At 39.2% G+C, this 23,224-nt stretch overlaps 1 protein-coding gene and 1 pseudogene across 1 annotated transcript; both read right to left on the bottom strand.

Moving 5' to 3' along the window:
• Positions 1-9: 9 nt before the first annotated feature.
• LOC115742790 (endoglucanase 8-like) lies at positions 10-3,908 on the bottom strand. Its single transcript, XM_030677285.2, has 7 exons — positions 3,458-3,908; positions 1,606-2,013; positions 1,405-1,497; positions 1,114-1,311; positions 894-1,005; positions 534-697; positions 10-339 (listed from the first exon to the last, which is right to left on the bottom strand). The coding sequence occupies exons 1-7, from the start codon at positions 3,806-3,808 to the stop codon at positions 10-12; spliced, it is 1,656 nt and encodes a 551-aa protein (XP_030533145.1). The 5' UTR covers positions 3,809-3,908.
• A 3,850-nt stretch (positions 3,909-7,758) lies between these two features.
• Positions 7,759-20,028, bottom strand: LOC115742709 (annotated as a pseudogene).
• Between the last annotated feature and the right edge of the window lie 3,196 nt (positions 20,029-23,224).

Here is a 23,224-nt window from a genome sequence, read left to right as displayed (position 1 = left end):
AAAAGTGTCTTATAGATTTGGACGCCCTTTGAAGAAAGCTAGGACACCAACAAGAGGAGCATTAATATACGTAGTCGGCTCCGATTGTACAAAAACCACTCTAGAATCGTTGTACCGGTCCTCGATGTCAGGCCCTCCGACGACGGCCCCAGTCAGCAGGTTCAGATCAGGGCTGCTGCTCTCGAAGTAGGGCGTCCCGTCCTTGCAGCCCATCTGTTGAGGGTGTTGATCTAGGGACGGCAAGGAAGAGCCTCTGTGATGGATCCTTCGAGGGAATTTCCCGCCGTATCCCACCATGTATGACATGTTCATCGGGTTGCTTCCTAGTATATAGTCCACCTGCGAAAGGAACGATCATAGATTAGTCTGATGGATCCTCCTAAAACTAATCTCTTTCTGATCTTTGATTTTGTCATTCTCCGTTAAGCTTGCTGATTACTTCAACGGATTTACTTATCGTACTAAATAAGTAGATATGAGCCATGAACTGCGACAGTTCATAGACGAAGAGCATGTGCACTAGTGAGACGTACCTGGCCTTTAGCTACTTGAATGAGCCTGGCTGGAGTGGCCTTTACATCGCCGCATTGAACGACCCGACCGGCACGGTTCATGTAGCGAGCATAAACGATGAGAAGAAAGGACAGAGCCGTGGCGTGCTGCAAGTTGCTCCCTCCTGGTTTGACTAGGAGTCCCCCTGAATGAGTTGACAGATTAAGCAACAGTCAGCTCACTCAAGGATGAAATGAAATTCTGTAGACATTCCCAAGTTCGACTTTGAGATCAAGGATTCAGCAGCGAAGGTTACTAGATGCGAAGTCACTAGCTGCCGTTTATCGACAAGATCTACCAGAAATTAGAGAAGAACCGTGAACCTGGAGTGTGAAAAATACCTGGGGAGTAGTTGACGTATTTGGTCGGCGATTCAGGCAAAACTGAGCACACAAACTTGTCGGCATTGAGCACAAAAAAATCGGGATAGTGACTATCCTTCATGACAATCGGCTGCACAAACGGTGTGAAGCAAAAGCAATGCATAAGAATCAAATACGTGGAACTTTTCCCCGAGTGATTTTTGATAGCGGCGAAGAAGTGAAGATTTAAACCGGTGACCTTGGAAGCGAGGACATTGATGCCGGCATTCTTCGTGTCCCACCCAAACTCGGCAAAGCTACCGACTGCATTAGGAAGGGAGTTGATGGTTTTCGACTTACGGTAGTCCAGATTATGTGTGTTTGCCGCGACATAATTCCAGTAATTAGGTGCCATGGTCGCCTTGAATAACCATGATGCTGCCCAAATCAATTCGTCCTGCACTGTCCAAGTGAGCCTTTAGAAAATTTAACTCTTTGATATGTACGTATTTTGTATCAAAATACGAGCATTTTATGGGACGATGTGTACCTCGTAACCGCCGAAATCGCAGTAAAATGGGCAGACCCATGGTCCAAGATTGTCGTTGTACGACCCCTTATACGTGTCCGCAAACTCAAACACCTAATCCATATATAAGATGTCCTCATAAATTCATTTTCCAAGACTCATATGCATGCTTCTGTAACTTTTTTACCGTTGTGAAAAGGGATGCCGATCCTCGGCGATTACCGTTTTAGCCCGACTTAGGAGCAGGGCCGAATAGCGATGATCGACCCGCCTAAAAACCAAAGAAGCAGCAGCCAAGGCGGCGGCGATCTCAGCCGAAACTTCCGAGCCAGGGAATTGTGCGCTCACAGCATAAGGGGTTCGAGGGGTGTCCATGTCCTCAGGCCTCTCCCAGCAGTAGTGGTCGCCGTACGGTTCGCCAACTTGCACAAACACGAGCCCGGGCACGCTCGTGGCCTTGAGGAAGTAGTCGGTGGCCCATCGGATCGCATCGAGCGCGTGTGGGAGATCCGGGCCCATTCGCCTCCCGAACTCGGATACGCTCCAAGCGAGCATGGTGGTGGACCATGCCATTGGGAAGTTGAACTTAACGTTGTCGCCTGCGTCATAGTAACCGCCCACCAAATCAACCTGCGAGACAGATCATATGTATTCAAGGACGCAAACTCAAGGCGAACACTACAACCGACAGAAGGCGACGGTAGACTTATCAGAAAATAGTGGACTGGATCATTGAATCTTCCCCATCCTTTCTTTGCTTCTCTCTGATCAAAGGAATTCGAATTGAAGAAAACACGTTGACATACAATATTCTTCAATCTAGTTTCTTGACCAACTCCGTGGCAGAAATTATTTTGTATTATTAGAATAATCCTAATCAATCACCATATATATATAGGGCACGGAACAATGGAGTTCTTAGAAGATTGGCGACCAATTAATCGAAATATGTACCGTCACTTCCATCATTTGGACAAATATGATGTTTCTAGGAAAAATCACCAAGAAAGTCCTAAACCTATTTCACTTGTTCCAATTCAATTCTAAATGTCTTGTTTTGATTGATTGAGTCCTAAACCTTTGACGATTTCACAAAATAGCCAATCCAATCGTCCAGGCGAGCCCGCCTAGCAAAATGAAAAAGGGAAGAAAATAGATAAAAATACATAAAATTTCAAAAAAAATTCAAGAATTTTTCACGCCAGCGCCGATTATACCATGTAGGATGGCCGGTCCACGTCAGCGAATTCCCAGCCAAAATTGGCCGGATAGACTTCATTGGCAAAGTGTCAAAAGATTTAATATTAAATTAATCAAATTAAAAGGTTTAGGACTGAATTAACGCATGTGTAATAAAGAAATCATAATCGCATCTAAAACATCATATTGGGGTGAGAGATGTGAATATGTTTGGTGCGACTTTCGCTTTGCTATACTCTTCACGGGAGAGGGATGACCCAACCAACCTAAAGACTTTATTAACAACGTATGAAAGTGGGATGAGATGGGCAGATCTCACTCCAGGTAGAGGAGAGATTTTAATAGCCTCCTCCAATCCAACGACCTTAAACATGAAACTTCGAACCATTCAATACAATTAAGTTAGTCAAGACAGCATTCATGAAGGCTCTTATATCACATGCTTGATTCTCAAGGAAGAGAAATCGAGAAGTGCATTTATCCACTCACTTTTTCCATCACAAACGAAATGAAGTTCCTTTTCTAAACTTCATTTCTTTGCTGGAATTATGGCAAAAGTTGCAAATTACCTTTTTCCCTTGCATGAATCGGATGGCCGTATGAAGTTGGCCTTCTCAAAGCATGCATGTTTCTTTCTTACAAGCCATAAACAAGATGCAAAGTAGACGCGTACACTGATTTCCTACACATTGACGTCCACGGATGGAAAGGAGGCGTTATACAGCTCGGGTTACAGAAACCAAACGGGCCAAAGCAGGAAGTTAAGGGACAAAATCATCTTTAATAAGGTAATCTAGGTCAGAATTGTGAGCATTTATGGTAACTAGACTTGCTTTACTCGGGACGAGAGAGTGGGGAGGGGAGATGAACGTACGCCGATTTCGAAACCATCGCGAAGACCGGAATCCTTCCTCCAAGTCAATCTCTGGGAAGGAGGCAACTTGCCCGATCTCTGGCCTTCGAAGAAGAGAATGCTCTTGCTCAATGCATCTCCATAGTCATGCCCCGAGACTGAAACCGCCACCACCGCCATTAACATTATCGTGGTTCCAACTCTAACGGCATCACCGCTTCTTGTCTTCCCCATCATGTCTGTATATATCTCCTGTCGGAAGGTCGGAGAAACCGAACAATGAGGGCTGTCTGAACAGCGAAATATGGTGATGAGCTCATAAATTGCAGCAACGATGAAGGTGAAAGAAATGAGATGAGAGAGACGTGGCATTGACCTGGTTTTGATTAGGCTGTGCTCAGAGGGTGAAAGAAAGTGCAGACAGAGTGTGCGAGGCTTATCCGCCTGCGTATAGGGCGTCTATCTTCACTGCATTTGGACTTATGGAATTGATTCATCGTTTTCCATCCTGCCTTTTATATATGTAACCCTAATGAAGGAAATAACAACGACTACATATGGGGAAAAATATTTATTTCCTCTAGATTTCTAGTCATTGGAATGGATATGATAAATATGGAATCCAGAAATTTTGTTATTACATTAATTGTTTGGTAAATCATAAAAAAAGAAATCTGATATTTTCATACCCGATTCTGTCCATCGTTTGGTAGAAATTGCATTTCAACATAAATGAACTCGAAAACGCACGTAAAGAGTTGGTAAGAATCTATAAGGTTCATAAACAAAGAAGCCACAAATGCAGAAACGGAGACGACCTCCGTCAAGTCAATAAATGCGTGATTATTGTACCATCTAAATCTTCAACAATATTCAATAAAAAAAATCTTCAACAATAAAGAAACTCATTGCAGCATTTAACGAAAATTGTAAACGGGCTACGGCAATATCGACAAGATAGGCAATATGGACAAGATAGATAAGCTAGCAAATGTCAAATCTAGTAAGAGAGAGAAAACATGATCATCCACCTTCGCGATTCCGAAAAGTATAGGACTTCGACTCCCTCACCATTTTTGAAGTTTCGATGTCAACAAAAGAATCACGGAAGGGAAGGAGCTTTGATTCTCTCATCGTTTTTGGGAGCTTCGACATGAATCAAAGAGTTACTGAAGAGTTGTGAAATTTCAACATGAATCAAACTTACGGATGAAGAGAAGAAGAGGGTTTTTTTTTTTAAATCTCTTTGCCCCTCATTCTTCGAGAATTGTAAATATCTTTGAATTTTCTCATTTAAGACTCCATTTGTTTCGTCGAAAATGTGGCGTTTCTAGAAAATATTTATTAAGAAGTCGTTTTCCAATAAAATGATGTCATTTTTATATGTTTGGCTGAAACTTGAAAATGAATTGAAGAATATTTTTTGTCGTTTGGTAAGGACAATCAATTTCCACCGTACATGCCTTTTAATAATTTTTTAAAATTTTGATTTTTTATTATGTTTCTTTTACCTTTTTTTTTCCTTTTTTATTTTTATTTTTTCTTTCTTCTTTGGCTTGTAACTGGCCACCAAACCACACCACCAGTTGGTGAGGCTCGAACTCGCTAGATTTCGACAGTCGAGGCGAGCCTCACTTGTAGCTGGTCATCCACTATCACCATGGCCAGCGATCGGCAGAGGAAGAAAAAAATTAAACAATTAAACATTAAAAATTAAATAAAAAAATTGAAAAAAACTTGAAGATAAAAAGAAATAAAATAAAAATAAAAATAAAAATAAAAAATTATTAAAAGAAAATGAATGTGGAGGAGTGGAGAGAGGAAAAATGAGGAAACATTTTCCCACTTTTGAAAGTATTTTTCATGGGTGAAAAATATTTTTCATGATTAGCTTATTTTTCATGAACCAAACACCGAAAAACTCAGAAAACATTTTCCCGGAAAATTTTTTCCACAAAACAAACAAAAACCTAAGTTTAGAGTTTTTCTACTTCATTTTTATTTACTTATTAATTTTTATTTTTCCCTTGAAGTGGAGAACTTTGTTATTGGACCAAAATTAGCTTTTAAACCATGACATAAGAAATCACACCCTCATTATCCCACCTCCACATTTAATATTTTTATCCAGAATATATCCCTATTATATCCAACCTTATTGTGAACAAAAACCAAACACATTATTCTGACTTTTATCTTAGCTACCAAAACTAAACTTATGAGTCATGCGTAGCCTCGACAACTTTTGTCGTTTTCGCATATTATTAAAGCATATGACTCCAAATCACAAGATGATACATAAGCACGTATCTTTATTGTGCATGATATATAACCCTTATACATTTTGTTGTCTTCACATCGAAACAGACATGACTCGAGCTCACGAAACAAGGAAAATTGTCGAAAAAGTTTTAAACTTATTATACGACGTTCAATTCAATCATAAACTTTTCAACTATGCTAATTAATCCTAAGCATTTCAATTGTGCCAATTTAATTATAAACATTTTAATGATTTGTTACTTTAGCCCTTTTTTGACGACTTGCCAATTTTAGCTAAAAATTGTCGAAGTGAACGTCAACCTTCCTATATAGCACAGACAGCGCTTACGTGGACAATTTTTTATATTTTTTAATTTTTAATTTTTTGCTGTTTTTCTTTCCTTCTTCCCCTAGCCAGTCATCAAGCCTTGACAATGGCCGGTGTGGAGTGTGAGGCTCGACCATCGCCAGCTCGTCGGCCCTCGTCTGTGGCCAATCACCGGCCATTGTCGAGGACTAGCAAGTGGGGAGGAAGAAGAAAAAATAGAAGAAAAGAAAAAAACTCAAAATTTTTATAAAGATTTAGAAAAATTTTAAGAAAACAAAAATATCCTTGTTAGCGTCGACTTGCCACGTTGGAGGGTCTGCGCTGACTAGACCACCACGACGGTAATTTTTGGCTAAAATTAATTGGAATGACTATAATTGATAAGTTGTCAAAAGGCATGGAACTAAATTGAAGCAATTGAAAAGTTTAGAATTGAATTGACAACCGTACATTAGGTTTATGACCTTTTAGACGATTTTCCCACACAAAACACAGCTTAGTTATTGTTATATAAAAGCTGCGTATCCCGATTTCACTCCGACACAGATTTGGTGATTTCCTTGTGAAAAGGTCCTCGGCTGATGACTTGGTTAAACTGATCTGATGGATACTAAACCCAATTATGCTCATGAACAAATTCAACTGGCAGCAAGAAATTTGCCTACCAAATATAAGTTATTGGACAAGAATGATCCGAGACGGAATTTTTTTTTGTTGTCGAAAACCTAGATAGAGATTAGAGACCACTTTGATTATATGTAAATCCATTGAGAATGCATTTTCAATGTTCAAGAAAAGGCGGGGGTGATTTGGTCGCCTCCCTTGCTTCATGCTGCTCATACAGTTTCTTGTTCGATAAACTAGCTTGAAAAAGAAACTGTAAATGTCGCAACAATTTGCAATGTCATTTTCAGATTTTTAATTTACGCAGTATAATCCTTAAACTATTCTTACATGTTCAATCTAGCCCAAAAACTTTGAATTAGTTCAAATTCAGGTTTGTATCGGGTACATATTGCAAATGGCAAATCTAGTCCTTAAATGGTAAATCTAGCCCCTCCAACTTGGACCAAAGTTTAATGAGTATTAATGGCATCTACCCTCGTTGTTTAGCTTGTTCCCCTTCCAAATTGTGCATCCAAATATGGAATATTAACAAAGTTCACAAGTTAGCAATAGCACGACAAGCGCAATTGGTGCTAAACATATGGACATTAAATACTTATCTGTTAAAGAAGAAATTCAGAAATAGAGTGTCAATTGAGCATATTAACACCAACCTTATGATTACTAGATCTCTTAACAAAAGGACTGCCGCTCACAATATTTAATGAACATACAAAAATGATGGATGTTATTGGAAATTATTAATGATATTGTATTATGATTGCATTAAGTTTATTTATTTGACACTCCGAGTTCATTTATGTGTTTTTGATATATCCTTTTTTCTATGAAGTATACATGATTGAAATAGATGAATGTCTAACACGATAGTCTGTGGCAAAGATATTATAGTTGGACTATGACAATACTTCTCACCCCTGCACGTCGGTCTAGAGCTATATTTATGTACAACGCATGTGACCGAGTTGATCTGAAAAAACGAAAAGGTGAAGATAAAGGAATCTGAATTTCAGGGGAAATGTTGATGAGTTCCTTATGCAAATTCTTGTTTTATTTCTCTGCAATTTCAATGTCTATGGATTTACAGACCCAAAAAGAAAAATGTCTATGGCTTTGGATTCCCTTTGAAGAAAGCCAGCACACCAGCAAGAGGAGCATTGATATACGTGGTCGGCTCTGAGTGTACAAAATCGGCTCGAGAATCATTGCACCGATCCTCGATGTCCGGCCCTCCAACGACAGCCCCGATCAGCAGGTTCGGATTCGGGCTGCTGCTCTCGAAGTACGGCGTTCCGTCCTTGCAACCGATATGTTGCCTGTGTCGATCTAGGGACGGCAAGGAAGAGACTCTATGATGGATCCTCCGAGGGAATTTCCCGCCGTATCCCACCATGTACGACATCTTCATTGGGTTGCTTCCTAATATATAGTCCGCCAACAAAATAGAAGCACCAGAGCCTAATATAATGAATCTTCCTCAAATTACTCTCTTTCTGATCTTCGATTTTGTCATTCTCTGTTAAGCTTGCCGATTACTTCAATGATTTTCCTTCTTGTGCTAAATAACGAGCCATGAACTACGGCATTCATAGTCGACGATCATGTGCACTAGTCCTATGACATCAGACGGTTTGGTTCAATTGCAACCTGCAATAGTACTAAAGAGCGTGAGATGTGCCTGGCCTCTAGCTACTTGAATGAGCATGGCCGGAGTGGCCTTTACATCGCCGCATCGAACGAACCGCTTGGCAAGGTTCAGGTAGAGCGCATAGACGATAAGAAGAAAGGAGAGAGCTGTGGCGTGCTGCAAGTTGCTCCCTCCTGGTTTGACAAGGAGTCCCCCTGAATTAGTTGACACATTAAGCGACAGTTGCTCTCTCAAGAATTCAGCAGCGTTTTCTAAATGCGAAGTCATTACTTGTCCTCTAAAAACTAGATTAGCAGAAATTAGAGAGAGAAACGTGAGCCTGAAGTACAAAAAATACCAGGAGTGTAGGTGACGGATTTGATCGGCGATTCAGGCAAAACTGAGCACACAAACTTCTCGGCATTGAGCACGAAAATATCGGTATAGTGACTGTCCTTCATGACAACCTGCTGCTCAAACAGTGGGAAGCAAAAGTAATGCATAAGAATGAAATACAAGGAGCTTGTCCCTGAGTGAATTTTAATAGCCGCAACGAAGTGAAGATTTAAACCGACGACCTTGGAAGCTAGGGCATTGATACCAGCATGCTTGGCGTCCCACCCGAACTCGGCAAAGCCACCGCCTGTATTAGGAAGGGAGTTGATGGTTTTGAACTTATAGTAGTCCAGACGAGGGATGTTTGCCACGACATAATTCCAGTAATTTTGTGCCTTGGTCACCATGAATAACCATGATGCTGCCCAAATCAATTTGTCCGGTAATTTTGAAGCGAGCCTTTCGAAATTAAAACTGTTATGATATGTCTCGAATTTAAGCCCAAAGCGAAAATCTATCTTGATTGTGAAAGTTGTCTTAAAAATAACGGATATTATTTTGAAGGTGCGATCAAGATTGGATAAAGTTTGTTTGAAATTTCTGAGCTAATTCGGACGTGGACTTAAAATAAATGAAAGAGGAAATGAGAGATGCCAACTTTTAGTGGGAATCTCTGCAAAAGAGAAAAAAAAAAGTTTTTTATTCGCTTATATATATAGGGATGATTCTTAGAAAGAAGACTGAAGTGCCGCTTCTGTGCGAGTGCTTGTTATCCAAAGAAGTGCAGAGGAGTCCTCGTAAGTTTCGTTGACGTTGCATCCAACTTGAAGAAATTTTGTCGCAAGATCAACTCTGTGCGAGACAATTGTTTTCTTCGAGAATTTCATGACTATGTGTTCTAGCCGAGAAATACTTGTGGTAAGAATATATATGTAATTCCTTTACAATAATGAAAGATTAATTCGCGAAGATGTCGCGACCTAAAAAATAAACGGGTTAATTTTCGGGCTAATGGATTATCAGGTTAATTAATTAACTAACCTAACTCGGACTCTCCCAAGTCCATACCAAATCGCAACTTAAGGTTCAAATAACTAACATGCAACGTGTTTTGAATTTGGAGTCGCCACTAATCATTTTCGGTAGGTTGATTAGAAACCTAAATAAAATAGCGGGAGAAAACTATCTTATTTCCGCGAACCAGAGATTTTGAATTCGGGGATTTGGTTACGCTAGATTACTCTAACGCCCTTTCGGTACCATTTTCATGAAAAATATTTGATTTGGCAATTTTGATGGATTTTACTTGAAATTCAAAGATGCAATTTTTTTGGTTTTTTCTTCTTTTTTATGGGGATGTAAAACATTGAACTTTGTACGATATACACCATGGGTGATTTAGAAAGAAAGAAAACGCAGCCGAGTCACAAATATTTATAAAAATAAATTAACATGTAATAATTCTAAAATTTGGAACATGTGGCATGTCTAAAATAAACAAACAAATGTTCAAACCAAACGATTACATTTTTGTAGATCGAGATGGAAATGATTACCTTCTATTACACAAAATCTTACTCACATACACGTTATAGTTCCCTTTAAGATCTCGGAGCTGGAAGAGCGCGGGTGTCGTCGAAAATGGCAAGCAATGACGTTGTTGGGTGGCGAGAGGCGAAATATGTGTCGGGACTCGTCGAAGATGATGCTTGACTAAAACTCTTTTCTTCACTCTCAAATTTTCTCTTCCTATTTTTCTCAAGAACTCTCTTTTCCTCTCTAAAAATTTCTCTCAAAAACTCTCTCAATATTCTCTCAATTCTCTTCTACTCCCCTCTTAAACTCTCTTCTCAAGAGCTCTCTACCTTCTCCCTTCTAAAACTCTTCTCAAGAGCTCTCTCTTTTATAGGCAAAGTTCTTCATCCTTCATTCTTCACCTTTATTTCTTCACCTTCCATCTTCATCTTCTCTTCTTTATCTTCATTTCTTCACCTTCCATTTTCATCTTCCCTTCTTCATCTTCATTTCTTCACCTTCCATTTTCATCTTCCCTTCATTATCTTCCCTTCATCATCTTCCCTTCTTCATCTTCTTTTCATTATCTTCCCTTCATCATCTTCCCTTCTTCATCTTCTTTTGGTATTTGCAATACAATCCCTGAAGTTCCAAGTATTTGCAATACGATCCCCGAAATTTTAAGTATTTGCAATACAGTCCTTGAAGTTTCAAATCTTCTCGGTGTATTTTTCCATCCCGTGCCTAGTCTAGACGCATGCTAAATTAAGTGTTCCGCTTGCCCGATTATATGCCAATGCAATGTACGCTAAAAATAAATATGTGAGATGATTTTTTTATAATTTTTATGCAAAAAATAGATTAATCAAAATTTAGGCGTCAACAGCTGCCCCTCTTTGAGTGGAGGCTCGTAGAGGTTCCGCTCAAAGACAAAATTGAATCCTAAATTTTGATAGTGCAAATTATGGATGAACTTTTTTGGCGGGAGTTTTAATCCCATTTTTTTTTAATGTAATGAAGTGATGCATGATATGCAAGACTGTAAATAACATGTGTCATAATTCCTCTTTTCCATGTTAGAGAAACATGCACATGGATCGCATACAAGAATACCTGTTTTACCAAATTTCTCGTAAGCTAATGGTTCTCTTAATTTCCAAGTTTCTTTTTGCGGATGCAAGGATTTTAAGGTATTTGGCCTATCTGTTATCGGAGACTTCTCCCTAATGCAAGACAGCGCAAGATATGTGTGTCGTTTGAGATCACAAGAGCTACGTCGTTGTGAGTCGAAAGAAGTGGGATCAAGTTCACAAGAGCTACGTCGTTGTGAGTTGATTAAATGTCGAAATCGCCAAGTGCATATGTCTTCACGATTCGATAAAGGGGAACCAAAATCATAAGAGCTACGTCGTTATGATTTGGTTTGGATCAAAAATATGGGTGCTTATGTCTTCATGATTTGATAAAGGAGCCGAAAATCATAAGAGCTATGTCATTATGAGCCGACTAAAGGTCAAGATCACCGGTGCATACGTCTTCGTGATTCGATACCGAAATCATAAGAGCTACGTCGTTATGATTTGAAGAGATGTCAAGATCGCCAGTGCATATGTCTTCACGTCCCGAGATTGAAACCATAAGAGCTACGTCGTTATGATTTGATAAGATGTCAAGATCGCCAGTGCATATGTCTTCACATCCCGAGATTGAAACCATAAGAGTTACGTCGTTATGATTTGATAAGATGTCAAGATCGCCGGTGCATATGTCTTCACGTCCCGAGATTGAAACCATAAGAGCTACGTCGTTATGATTTGAAAAGATGTCAAGATCGCCGGTGCATATGTCTACACGACTTGACGAAGAGGCATATTGCCCGAATTGAACAATATTTGATAGGAGCACCATCGAATGGAATCGATAAGTACAAAAGGGGCATATTGCTCGAATTGAATCATAACAACTATCATGAGAAGAGTTGTTAATTTGAAAAGGGGTTCGGAAAACTTACCCGGGTTCTCCAAACGATTAATCAAGGAACGGCGGATTGTTTGTATCGTACCGGTAGGCATTTGCCAGCAAAACTTGCTCATTCAATAATCCTTGGATGAATTTCGAGACCTTGGGAGGGAACTCGAACATCGGGAATGTATTACCTATCATAGAATGTCATAGGTAACACACACAAACATATTCAACAATGAGTATAATGCAATCACTCATACTATGGTTCATGCATAACCATTACATCAAGTTTGCATTACCAATTTTGTCCAGGGAGGTTCTCACATTACGAATACCTCGAATGTGAGCTGAATGGGGGACTTCGGTCCGAAAGGGCTTTCTCTCACTCTCGAGAAAAGCTATTTATCCTGTCTGCAGGATTCAAGAGAAATCACTCAATCTTTCCATCATCGCATTCGATAAGGATCCAAGTAATCTCGCAATTGATACAACCGAGCCGATCTGGAGGTCTTGATTAGGACCGTAATGAGGGCTAGGTCAAAGGTTTACAAAGGGGACTCCGGTTGAGTCAAGGTCTTTGAAATGAATTTCTTCATCATTTGCTCCGGATTTACAAGTCAAGAATCCCGCAAAAATGAGAGAGAAATAATCTTGCTCGAACTTCTTCGAGTGATGCTTAAAATCATTTAACTCTACGTTAACTCAAGTGCCCTAATCGGAAGAGACTTTGGAGGGTTATAACGTAGGCTAGGATTGGGGACCGAGGAACGAAAAGGCTCGTTTTGGCTCGAAATTAAATGAGAAGGGGCTTGACGTTGGTGATCATCGCCGACTAGTCACCGATCTTGGTCTTCCTGAAATGTCTTCGAAAGAATACCATCATTGAATGAGGGATGGTAGATTTCTCTTGAAAATTGCACTTTGCAAACCGATTTCTTGGGGAGTCTTCTTCATAACAAGTGTCTGTCAAGGATTTGCAAGAGACACAATGCAAACATGTACATGGAATTTACAACTTAACAGGCAAAAACGTACATTCAAAATTCAGAAGTACTTTACAAATGAATGTGCATTGGCCTTACTTTTGGTAGGCACTTTGCTTTTCCTATGCTTGAAATTTTCGTATGAGATCGGCCTTTGCTTTTCTTACTCCCGACTCTCATTTTTCTTTTTTTCTTCTTTTTTTTTAGAAGAGATTTCTTTTCCTTTTTCTTTGAGAGCTCTTCGACATCTCTTTATTTTGCTTTTTTTTTTTTTTTTTTTTTTTTTTTGAGAGCGGGCCCTTCTCCTTTAAGCTGAGTTTGCCTCTCCTTTTTTTTACAATCCCATGATTTTGAACCAGGAATTACAATAAACATAAACATTTACAAAGAAAAATTATGTAAACATAAAAAATCTAGCATACAAGAAATGAGTCCATTCGGGAATTGTCTGTTGACCCGACCATCTCCAATTCTAATCCTTGGGAAAATGCTATCTTCGTCTTTGGAATGAGCAAATGATCACCAACAAGGGTTTAAGAAATGAATTTGCAGGCTCAAGTGGGCTATGCAAAGAATGAAGTGTATAGGATAGAGAAGTGAATGCTCTTCATCATCCTAAGGCACTTGAATTAAAATTCGAGTATAAATGCAAAGAAACACCCGAAGATTAATGTTAGTCCCAGCAAGAAAATTTCTAACCATTTACCTCGTGTTGCCGCTGGAATTAACTCGTCTGGACCCCGATGTGGGGTGGTTCTTGACAGGGGTAAAGAAATGAAACCACCGCTCAAAAGGGGTAATCAATGGATCACCTGTAGTGTTTGGGATAGAGAATTGAATGCCTCTGTCATTTCGGCTAACGTACCTTTCGCGAGAAAACTCTTTACCTCGGGGAATGCGGAACTTAGCCACCGTTCAACTCGCCTGAAAAAATGGGACGTGTTTGGAAAAAGATTGCCTTTCATCATCCCTGTCTTGCCCCATTCCATACATTTGGTGTATCTTATGTAGTTCATGTTCCTTATTCAGAGTTGATAAATTAAACATGAGGAACAATCATGCACAAACTATGCAATGTATGAGTGTTTTCGAGCATATAAAATGCAGCAACTTTTTATCTTGGTGGATAGAATTTGCAAGCACATAAGAAACTTCTTAGGGGCGTGGATCGTGAGTTGCCCCTGCTCATGCAAATGAGTTGCAAAACTTCATTATTTGGTTCGAGACATGAGATTGTCAAAGGCTCCGGGAATTTCTCATTTCATTAATTTCTCGGGGAGAAGGGATACTTCCGTATCCGGAAAGGCAGTGACCCCCGTAAAAATCAAAAGGGAAAGCATCAATGTACGTTCTCATGTTCTAAACGAGTTGAAACGATACCGCTTTACCCTTGTACGAATTTCTTGTGAACTTTGAATTGAAAGGATCAACTCATCCGGATTGGATTGTATGTCCGTGATGTTATCTCTCCGGTTTTGTAACCATCCGGGCTGAGCTTCAATCGGCATTGAACCGCGAAGTAAAAAGATTTTTATTAATCTTTGTACATTGACGCCAAATCCTAGGATCGAACCCGAGATGCCTCGGACCACTGTCATTCCCCCAACCACTAGGGTCTGGTGATGTTGGCGTCCACGGTTGGTTCGCTTTTTGCTATATTGTTCTCAAAACAGTTGGCAATCCCCTGTCGAGAATAAAATAAGATTAAATTAGAGTTTGAAATGACCGAGAGCCAATTGGGACGATACGGAGTTACCCATCTTTGAGCTCGCTTGGTCTTTTACTCGTATTCTCCCAAGTAAGGCTATTTAGAATCTCTCTTTGCGGGCGTTCCGGGGCGTCGTCCACAAATTGATTTGCTACAGGCCTCTCTTTCTGGCCATTCCAATGATCGACTGATTTTATCTTGGATCATACACCAACGATCGTTGTTCAAGGATCCATAATCACTTGCTTCGAATCACAACTCGGGAGGTCCTTCAGCTCCGAATTTGTTTTCGCCGTGAGCGGTCCGACTCCTTGAGCTTGAGCTTCTGCCGTTGCTCGGGAACTTGTAGGGATGATCAACCGGTCTGCTGCTAGAACCACCAGCGGAAGGTTGGTATGGCCTGTATTCTTGATTGGGAAGTGGCTGGATTGACGACGGATGATTGAAGTTTGGCGGTGAAGGTGGCCATCATTTCTTCCATCTTTCGGGACATCATCCCTTCAAAGCGCTCGGTCAAGGAGCCAAGTTTCTCGTCTAGGGCAGCACTAACGGCGGTGTTAATGTCGGCCATCCTCTTCGCGATCGATCGAGTAATATGTGGAGGATCCGTGATAAATTACCTGTACGCAGTAACAAACCCAAAATGAGTACAGGGAGCAAGAATAGTGAGCCGGCCCATGACATCCCTTTAGACTCAAACGAACAAAGTGATTATGACTAAAGGATTGAAACATGTAATTTTCAGTTTGTCCGCTTTTACGAAAAAATTCGTATTAATTCGTACGTTGGTCAAAACGTGTCCAAATTTTACGAGCTTGTAGTTGAGAAGATGATGAACAACTTTTATGTTGGCCAATCAGACTAGAAATGCGCGGATCAAATCAGTTTGATGTGTCTTTCCAAAAAAATCATGTTCAGAAAACTGTTATAACCGCATGTTGTTGAAAAAACGAAGGGCCATCTTAAATTATGAATTTAATTCTGAAATTTTGCAAGATATTAGTTGAAACATAGGTCTACAACTTTCGTGTTTGGCACTTACTCAAAGCTCGATCGTAGAATTTAGTAAAAATCGCACAACAGGAATAAGCCAAATCAGAATTGAGGACAACTGATGAAATTGTAAAAGCTATGAAAGCAAAATGCGAAATTGGAAATAAGACAATGAAACTTCTAAACAATCAACCTAAACCATGGACCGGCCCAAAATAAAAATGAGATAACAGGGTACAAGAGACGAGAAATTACCTCTCATACGAAGAAAATGCCAATCACAAAGACATGCGCATGAATTGTGAGTTTAAATCTTATTTTATCTATCCAAAAGGCTTTTGCAAAGTGAAATGATGAACGAAACGACATGTCGCAGCCTCACGCGCAATCATCATGACTAGTCGCAACTTCGCGTACAATAGTCATGACTAGTCGGGTCCAATCACTTCGGCTTGGTTCGGTCGACAAGGGCGATTCTCATGCATCGTAGCCTCACGTGTATGAGAACGACCCTTGAGCCATTTTTTGAAAAAAAATTCGGGATCCAGATGGGATAACCTTTAGCGAAACCTTACCACCAAGGTTAAAGAACCATCTAAATACCATCTTAAAACTATTAGTGTGACCCGGGTCCGGTCACGGGTTGTGTGCGATGTAGTGCAAATACGATAAATCATGCACAACAATTAAAGGCAAACACCGCTTCAATGATTCAAAAGTTAAATCACAATTTCAATTCACCAAGCCTGCAAAACAAAGGGTTAGCCGATCACTCCTCCCCTTATAACTCCCAATCTGCAAAAACATTTAACACCTAAGAATGAGAATTCAACCAAAGTTTACCAAATCAAGTGATTTTCATGAAATTATCTGGCCTAAGTCCTCTTTGGATCCCCAATGGAGTCGCTAAGTTGTCGCGACCTAAAAAATAAACGGGTTAATTTTCGGGCTAATGGATTATCGGGTTAATTAATTAACTAACCTAACTCGGACTCTCCCAAGTCCATACCAAATCGCAACTTAAGGTTCAAATAACTAACATGCAACGTGTTTTGAATTTGGAGTCGCCACTAATCATTTTCGGTAGGTTGATTAGAAACCTAAATAAAATAGCGGGAGAAAACTATCTTATTTCCGCGAACCGGAGATTTTGAATTCGGGGATTTGGTTACGCTAGATTACTCTAACGCCCTTTCGGTACCATTTTCATGAAAAATATTTGATTTGGCAATTTTGATGGATTTTACTTGAAATTCAAAGATGCAATTTTTTTGGTTTTTTCTTCTTTTTTATGGGGATGTAAAACATTGAACTTTGTACGATATACACCATGGGTGATTTAGAAAGAAAGAAAACGCAGCCAGTCACAAATATTTATAAAAATAAATTAACATGTAATAATTCTAAAATTTGGAACATGTGGCATGTCTAAAATAAACAAACAAATGTTCAAACCAAACGATTACATTTTTGTAGATCGAGATGGAAATGATTACCTTCTATTACACAAAATCTTACTCACATACACGTTATAGTTCCCTTTAAGATCTCGGAGCTGGAAGAGCGCGGCTGTCGTCGAAAATGGCAAGCAATGACGTTGTTGGGTGGCGAGAGGCGAAATATGTGTCGGGACTCGTCGAAGATGATGCTTGACTAAAACTCTTTTCTTCACTCTCAAATTTTCTCTTCCTATTTTTCTCAAGAACTCTCTTTTTCCTCTCTAAAAATTTCTCTCAAAAACTCTCTCAATATTCTCTCAATTCTCTTCTACTCCCCTCTTAAACTCTCTTCTCAAGAGCTCTCTACCTTCTCCCTTCTAAAACTCTTCTCAAGAGCTCTCTCTTTTATAGGCAAAGTTCTTCATCCTTCATTCTTCACCTTTATTTCTTCACCTTCCATCTTCATCTTCTCTTCTTTATCTTCATTTCTTCACCTTCCATTTTCATCTTCCCTTCTTCATCTTCATTTCTTCACCTTCCATTTTCATCTTCCCTTCATTATCTTCCCTTCGTCATCTTCCCTTCTTCATCTTCTTTTCATTATCTTCCCTTCATCATCTTCCCTTCTTCATCTTCTTTTGGTATTTGCAATACAATCCCTGAAGTTCCAAGTATTTGCAATACAGTCCACGAAATTTTAAGTATTTGCAATACAGTCCTTGAAGTTTCAAATCTTCTCGGTGTATTTTTCCATCCCGTGCCTAGTCTAGACGCATGCTAAATTAAGTGTTCTGCTTGCCCGATTATATGCCAATGCAATGTACGCTAAAAATAAATATGTGAGATGATTTTTTTATAATTTTTATGCAAAAAATAGATTAATCAAAATTTAGGCGTCAACGGAAGAATTGGGGCTAAACACTGTGTGTGTTCTTGGATGTAATTAGGGCTTGGGAAACACCGAGAGTGTTTGAGTTACTCGAGTTTGGTCTGTAATCTCCGTATATCGTTTGATCTATAGTGGAATTCGTTGCTGCTCTCCCCGTGGACGTAGGTCTCTACGATCGAACTACATACATCTGCTGTCCGATTTATTTTATTGTTCTGTCTATTTCTATTTTATTGTTCGATCGCTTGGTTCCGCGCAACAAAAACTGTTTGATAGGTTACACTTTAAACAATTCGGGGATAATGGAAAAATTTACTGTGACATTACCTTATAACCGTTGAAATCACAGTAGAATGGGCACACCCATTTTCCAAGACTGTCGTTGTACGACCCCTTATACTTATCCGCAAACTCATGCACCTGTTACATATATCACATGTCCTTATAAGATCATTTTTCTGACTAATGTGCATACTTTGACAACCAGAACGCAAAGTGAATCAACGTTATGTCTACCGTTTTAACCCGACTTAGCAGCAGGGTAGAATAGCGACCATCGACCAAACCAAAAACCAAAGAAGCGGCGGCGATTTCGGCCGAAACTTCCGAGCCGGGTGCTTGAGCACCCACCACATAAGGGGTTCGAGCGGTGTCCATGTCCTCGGCCCTCTCCCAGCAGTTGTGGTCACCGTAAGGTTTGCCGACTTGCGCATATACGAGCCCGGGGCACGCTCGTGGCCTTGAGGAAGTAGTCGGTGGCCCATCGGATCGCGTCGAGCGCGTGTGGGAGGTCTGGACCGATTTGACTCCCGAACTCAGATACGCTCCAAGCGAGCATTGTGGAGGACCATGCCATTGGGAAGTTGAACTTGACGTTGTCGCCTACGTCGTAGTAACCGCCCACTAAATCAACCTGCGAGACAGATTGTATTGGATATTTGTCTACAACAAGCGACACAAACCGAAGGGAAACACTTCAACCGATATATGGTAAACATGTTGCTAGATTTATCAGAAGGTAGTGGATTGGATTATAGAATCTTGCCCAACCTTTCTCTGCTTCTCTCTAATAAAAGGAATTCAAATTGAACAAATTTGATGTTTCGATTTACACACTCATGTCAATTCCTACTGGAAACTCTACTTGATCATTCTTTTTATCTGTGTGTGAATGATTTATCAACGGTCATGTTAGCTTAATCTCGTAGGTATTGAATGGCTCGTTACTAATAGGGGACGTTAGACAGCCGGGGTTACCAAAATCGAACCGGCTAAAGCAGGACATTAAGGGACAAAATCATATTTAAAAGGAAAAAAGCTATCAAGAATCCCAAACTATGCCATTACAAATTTGCACTTGTGCGACACATGTATCATCCGTCAACATCCCATCAATTAACACCTTTAAAAATATGCCTATGTGGATGTAAGGAAAGTAAATGGTGTTAACATGGCATTCACGTGACTTAAGTGAAGTAAAATGGTATTATTTGGTTGAAAAATCATGCGACGAAATATTGACGGAAGTTAAATGATTCACATACTTACAAATTTGGAATTTTTTATGTCACAAGAAAAAGTTTAGGGTAAACAAGTTATAGTGGGCATACTTTGAGGTTTTTTATATCACAAAAAAAAAAAAAATCAGGGTGTGAGCATATGTGGTAGCTAAACTTGATTTACTCGGGGCGAAAGAGAAAGAGAGGATCAACATACGTGGTTTTGCAAACCATCGCCGAGACCAGAATCCTTCCTCCAAGTCAATCTCCGGGAAGGAGGCAATTTGCCCGATCTCCGGCCTTAGAAGAAGAGACTGCTTTTGCTCAATGCACCTCCATAATCATGCCCCGAAACTAAAATTACCATGAACATTATCGTGGTTCCAACTCCGATGACATGACCACTTCTTGTAGTCCCCATCATGTCTGTATATGTCCCGTGTGAATGTAAAACAGACCGAACGATGAGGACTATATGAATGACAAAATATGGTGATGACTTTATATATTGTATTGATGATGAAGGTGGAAGAAATTAGATTAGACAGACGTGGATTTGATTTGGTTTTGCTTAGGTTGTGTTGTGGAAAAAAGCAATCAAATCATAAAATAAACACAAAAATAAATTGAACGTCTTATTTACATGGTTTGATAGGTGTGACAGCAAATAATTTAACTATAAATCAAGCGATATAATGAAGATTACAATCATACTCAAGTCACTCAAATACAATCAGTATTTCTCAGCCCCGAATTAAACGCTAATAATCTCACACAATATTTAGCCTTATAATTTCTCATGAATTAATCCCTCAATCTCATGAAGGAATTCACAAATCTTACCACAAGATTTACTGGCTTCAACACTCTTAGATTGCTTGGGAGTGTAATTCACAAGAAGTTGCCTCTTGGATACTCTTCATAGCGAAGACTTTTCTATAATAACACACACACACATACAAGAATTGGATTTAAAATGGGAAACATTTTTTTAGGGGACCTTCTCTAACTAGGAAACCTATTCAAAATAGGAAAAAAAAATCAGCTTAATTTCCTTTTCAAGCTCAAACTGGATACAAATTTTCAAGCCGTGCTCATAGGGTGAAAGACTACATTAGGAAAATTTTATGAAGATATATAAGCTACCTTTCTTTTGGATTTTTTGTACAATATGAGACAATGGAATGCAATGGTAGGTTCGACCAAAACAAGAAATGTAACAGCTAGCGAATGCCAAATTTAGTAAGAAAGATAAATCATAGCCATCCACCTTATAGCATGACCATCCACCTAATCCTTTATCCCATCTCCACAAGGGATGTTTTTATTGAGATTATATCACTATTAATGCAGCCTTATCCTTCCATGAACATGAGCCAAATATAGAATAGGACCTATCCTTACTTTCATCCTGGATATACATAAGTCATGTGTAGCATTGATATCATTTGTCATCTTTGCATTTTAAAGAATATGACCTCGGATTACCGCAAAGTATACATAAGCACATACTTCCCAAAGATGAACCACCCATGCAAAAGCTAATTAACTACTAAACACGGATGAAGGTTTCTCTCACGAGGTAATTGCGGGCGTTTAGCATGGACTCTCCCAAACCCTACCAATCACAACTTGGTACTCAATTTGACATCCAATTTTCTTACCTTTTGGGTCCGCCATAATCAATTGGGGTGGACTAGACACCCAAGTAAAGTGTAAGAGAATACTCTACTTCTATGAATCAGAGATTCAATAGATTCGAGGACTTGATTATCCTCAATTAATAATGTCTTTTCGATACCTTTTCTCCTTATTTTCAAAATGAAGCAGCCAGGCTGACAGATCGACAAGATTGTCATTATTTTTGACCCTATGATTTTTCAATTAATGAGTGCTTTATGCAAAATACGCGGTGATAATGTATAGATCTACGATAAAAAATAACCGACAAGACTGTCAGATCGTTAGGAAAGCATTTTCCTTTTCGGAAATATTTTGCAAGCGATCTTGGTTGATTTTAAACATAAGCCAAATGATCATGCAAGTGTGTGATCATTATTGAACAGTGAACACTCAATAACGAAAGTAATGAATAAATTGACTAAAACATTAAGAACCTAGAGTGCATATGGAAGCAATAATTGATCACTATTAATCTATGGAGTGTCTTTGTAATATTAACTTAGGGAATAATAATATGAAATGACGTACATGCATGTTATTTCATGAAATGAGAATACAGTGTCAATGACTCTTTAGAGTTTTTCTTTGGTTATGAAATGTTACAATTAAAATGCTATGAATATATGCACCTAATCTATCTATTAAACTAGGATTCTAAATAACATGTATGCTATGCTATGCTAGTTTTTGCAGTTTATATATTATGAATTAAATCGAAGGACAATGTGACCTAATTATTATTATGTTTTTGCACTTTTCTCTAAAAGAAAAGGTTGATTTAAATCCTAAACCATTCCACAAATTGCTATAGATGAGATTTGGATAAATTCCTATCTTAACTCCATCTAAAACTCCTAATTAACTTGGTTTTTTTGTATACTTCAAGTTGATTGTAAGATTATCTAAAATATATCAAATAAAATCAAAATTGAAAATGCCATCTCCTAGATATTCAAAACGTATCTACTAGTCATTTCGAACCTAATCTATTTGAAATGCAACCTAATGGATTCTATTTTAAGGGACAAGATGGTGTTTCTTCTCACTACCTTGAAGATTTCCTACATTCTAGATCCCAATTTGATGTGTACAGAGGATATAAAGCCTACAATTGAAAGAGGAAAACTTAGTGTAGAAGCCATTGAAAGGGTCAACAAGGAAGGAAGAGACATGAAGAAGATGAATTGTTTTGTCGTGGGCATATTCTGAACACACTGTTTGATCGTTATGTGATTTAATCACTGAGATGAAATCTCCTAGAGATTATAAAATCATAATGAGACATTTCTATTGCTTTCGAGCCTTTCAGTTGTCTTATCGTAGTGCCAGCATGCTATAATAAGGATTGGTTACAGTGGAATTTCTACTTCTTTTTTCATAACTATGAAATGATAGACACAGAAAATCGTGGTAGAAAATACAAGATTTACATTTTTTTTCCCATTTCATAGTATTGTGAACCATGGCGGGGCTCATGGAGAGAGGCCTAATCTGCCACGTCCCTCATATTCATTCCCAAAGTGAGAGTGTTCCTATGTTTTGCAAGGCAAGTCCCTCTCCACCACCCAATTTGCGGGGCAAGCCACGAGGTCAGAGCAGACCTCCACTGCTCCTTCTGGGACCTAAGAAGCTTGGCATATTCATTCATCAAATGAAACATGTAGTCATACACGTAACCCATCGTTACTTGCTCTTCTATAAAGTCACTTGAAGCCTTCCCTATCTCTTGTGCCCATGCCATTCTATTCTCAGCACTCTAGGATCTCAATTCCACATAGTAAGAATTGTTTTACCACGTTCAAAATGTGCCCCCATGTGGACGTGTTTTTTCGTTCGTTTTTGACGTCACTGGCATCAAATTCTTGAAATAGGTTTCTATTTCGAATCCACACCAACCAATTCGCCACGTATATCCATTCGCTTCTAACGTACCA

Source organism: Rhodamnia argentea, chromosome 10 (genome assembly GCF_020921035.1).
Source record: "Rhodamnia argentea isolate NSW1041297 chromosome 10, ASM2092103v1, whole genome shotgun sequence".
NCBI classification, from domain to species: Eukaryota; Viridiplantae; Streptophyta; class Magnoliopsida; order Myrtales; family Myrtaceae; genus Rhodamnia; species Rhodamnia argentea.
This window is presented reverse-complemented; position numbering and strand designations above follow the sequence as displayed.

Coding starts and splice junctions, on each gene's coding strand:
- LOC115742790 (XM_030677285.2), bottom strand. CDS start 3,808: ATGCCACGTCTCTCTCATCTCATTTCTTTCACCTTCATCGTTGCTGCA. Junction 2,014..3,457: donor GCGATGGTTTCGAAATCGGC/GTACGTTCATCT, acceptor TCTGTCTCGCAG/GTTGATTTGGTGGGCGGTTA. Junction 340..533: donor TTCAAGTAGCTAAAGGCCAG/GTACGTCTCACT, acceptor TTCCTTTCGCAG/GTGGACTATATACTAGGAAG.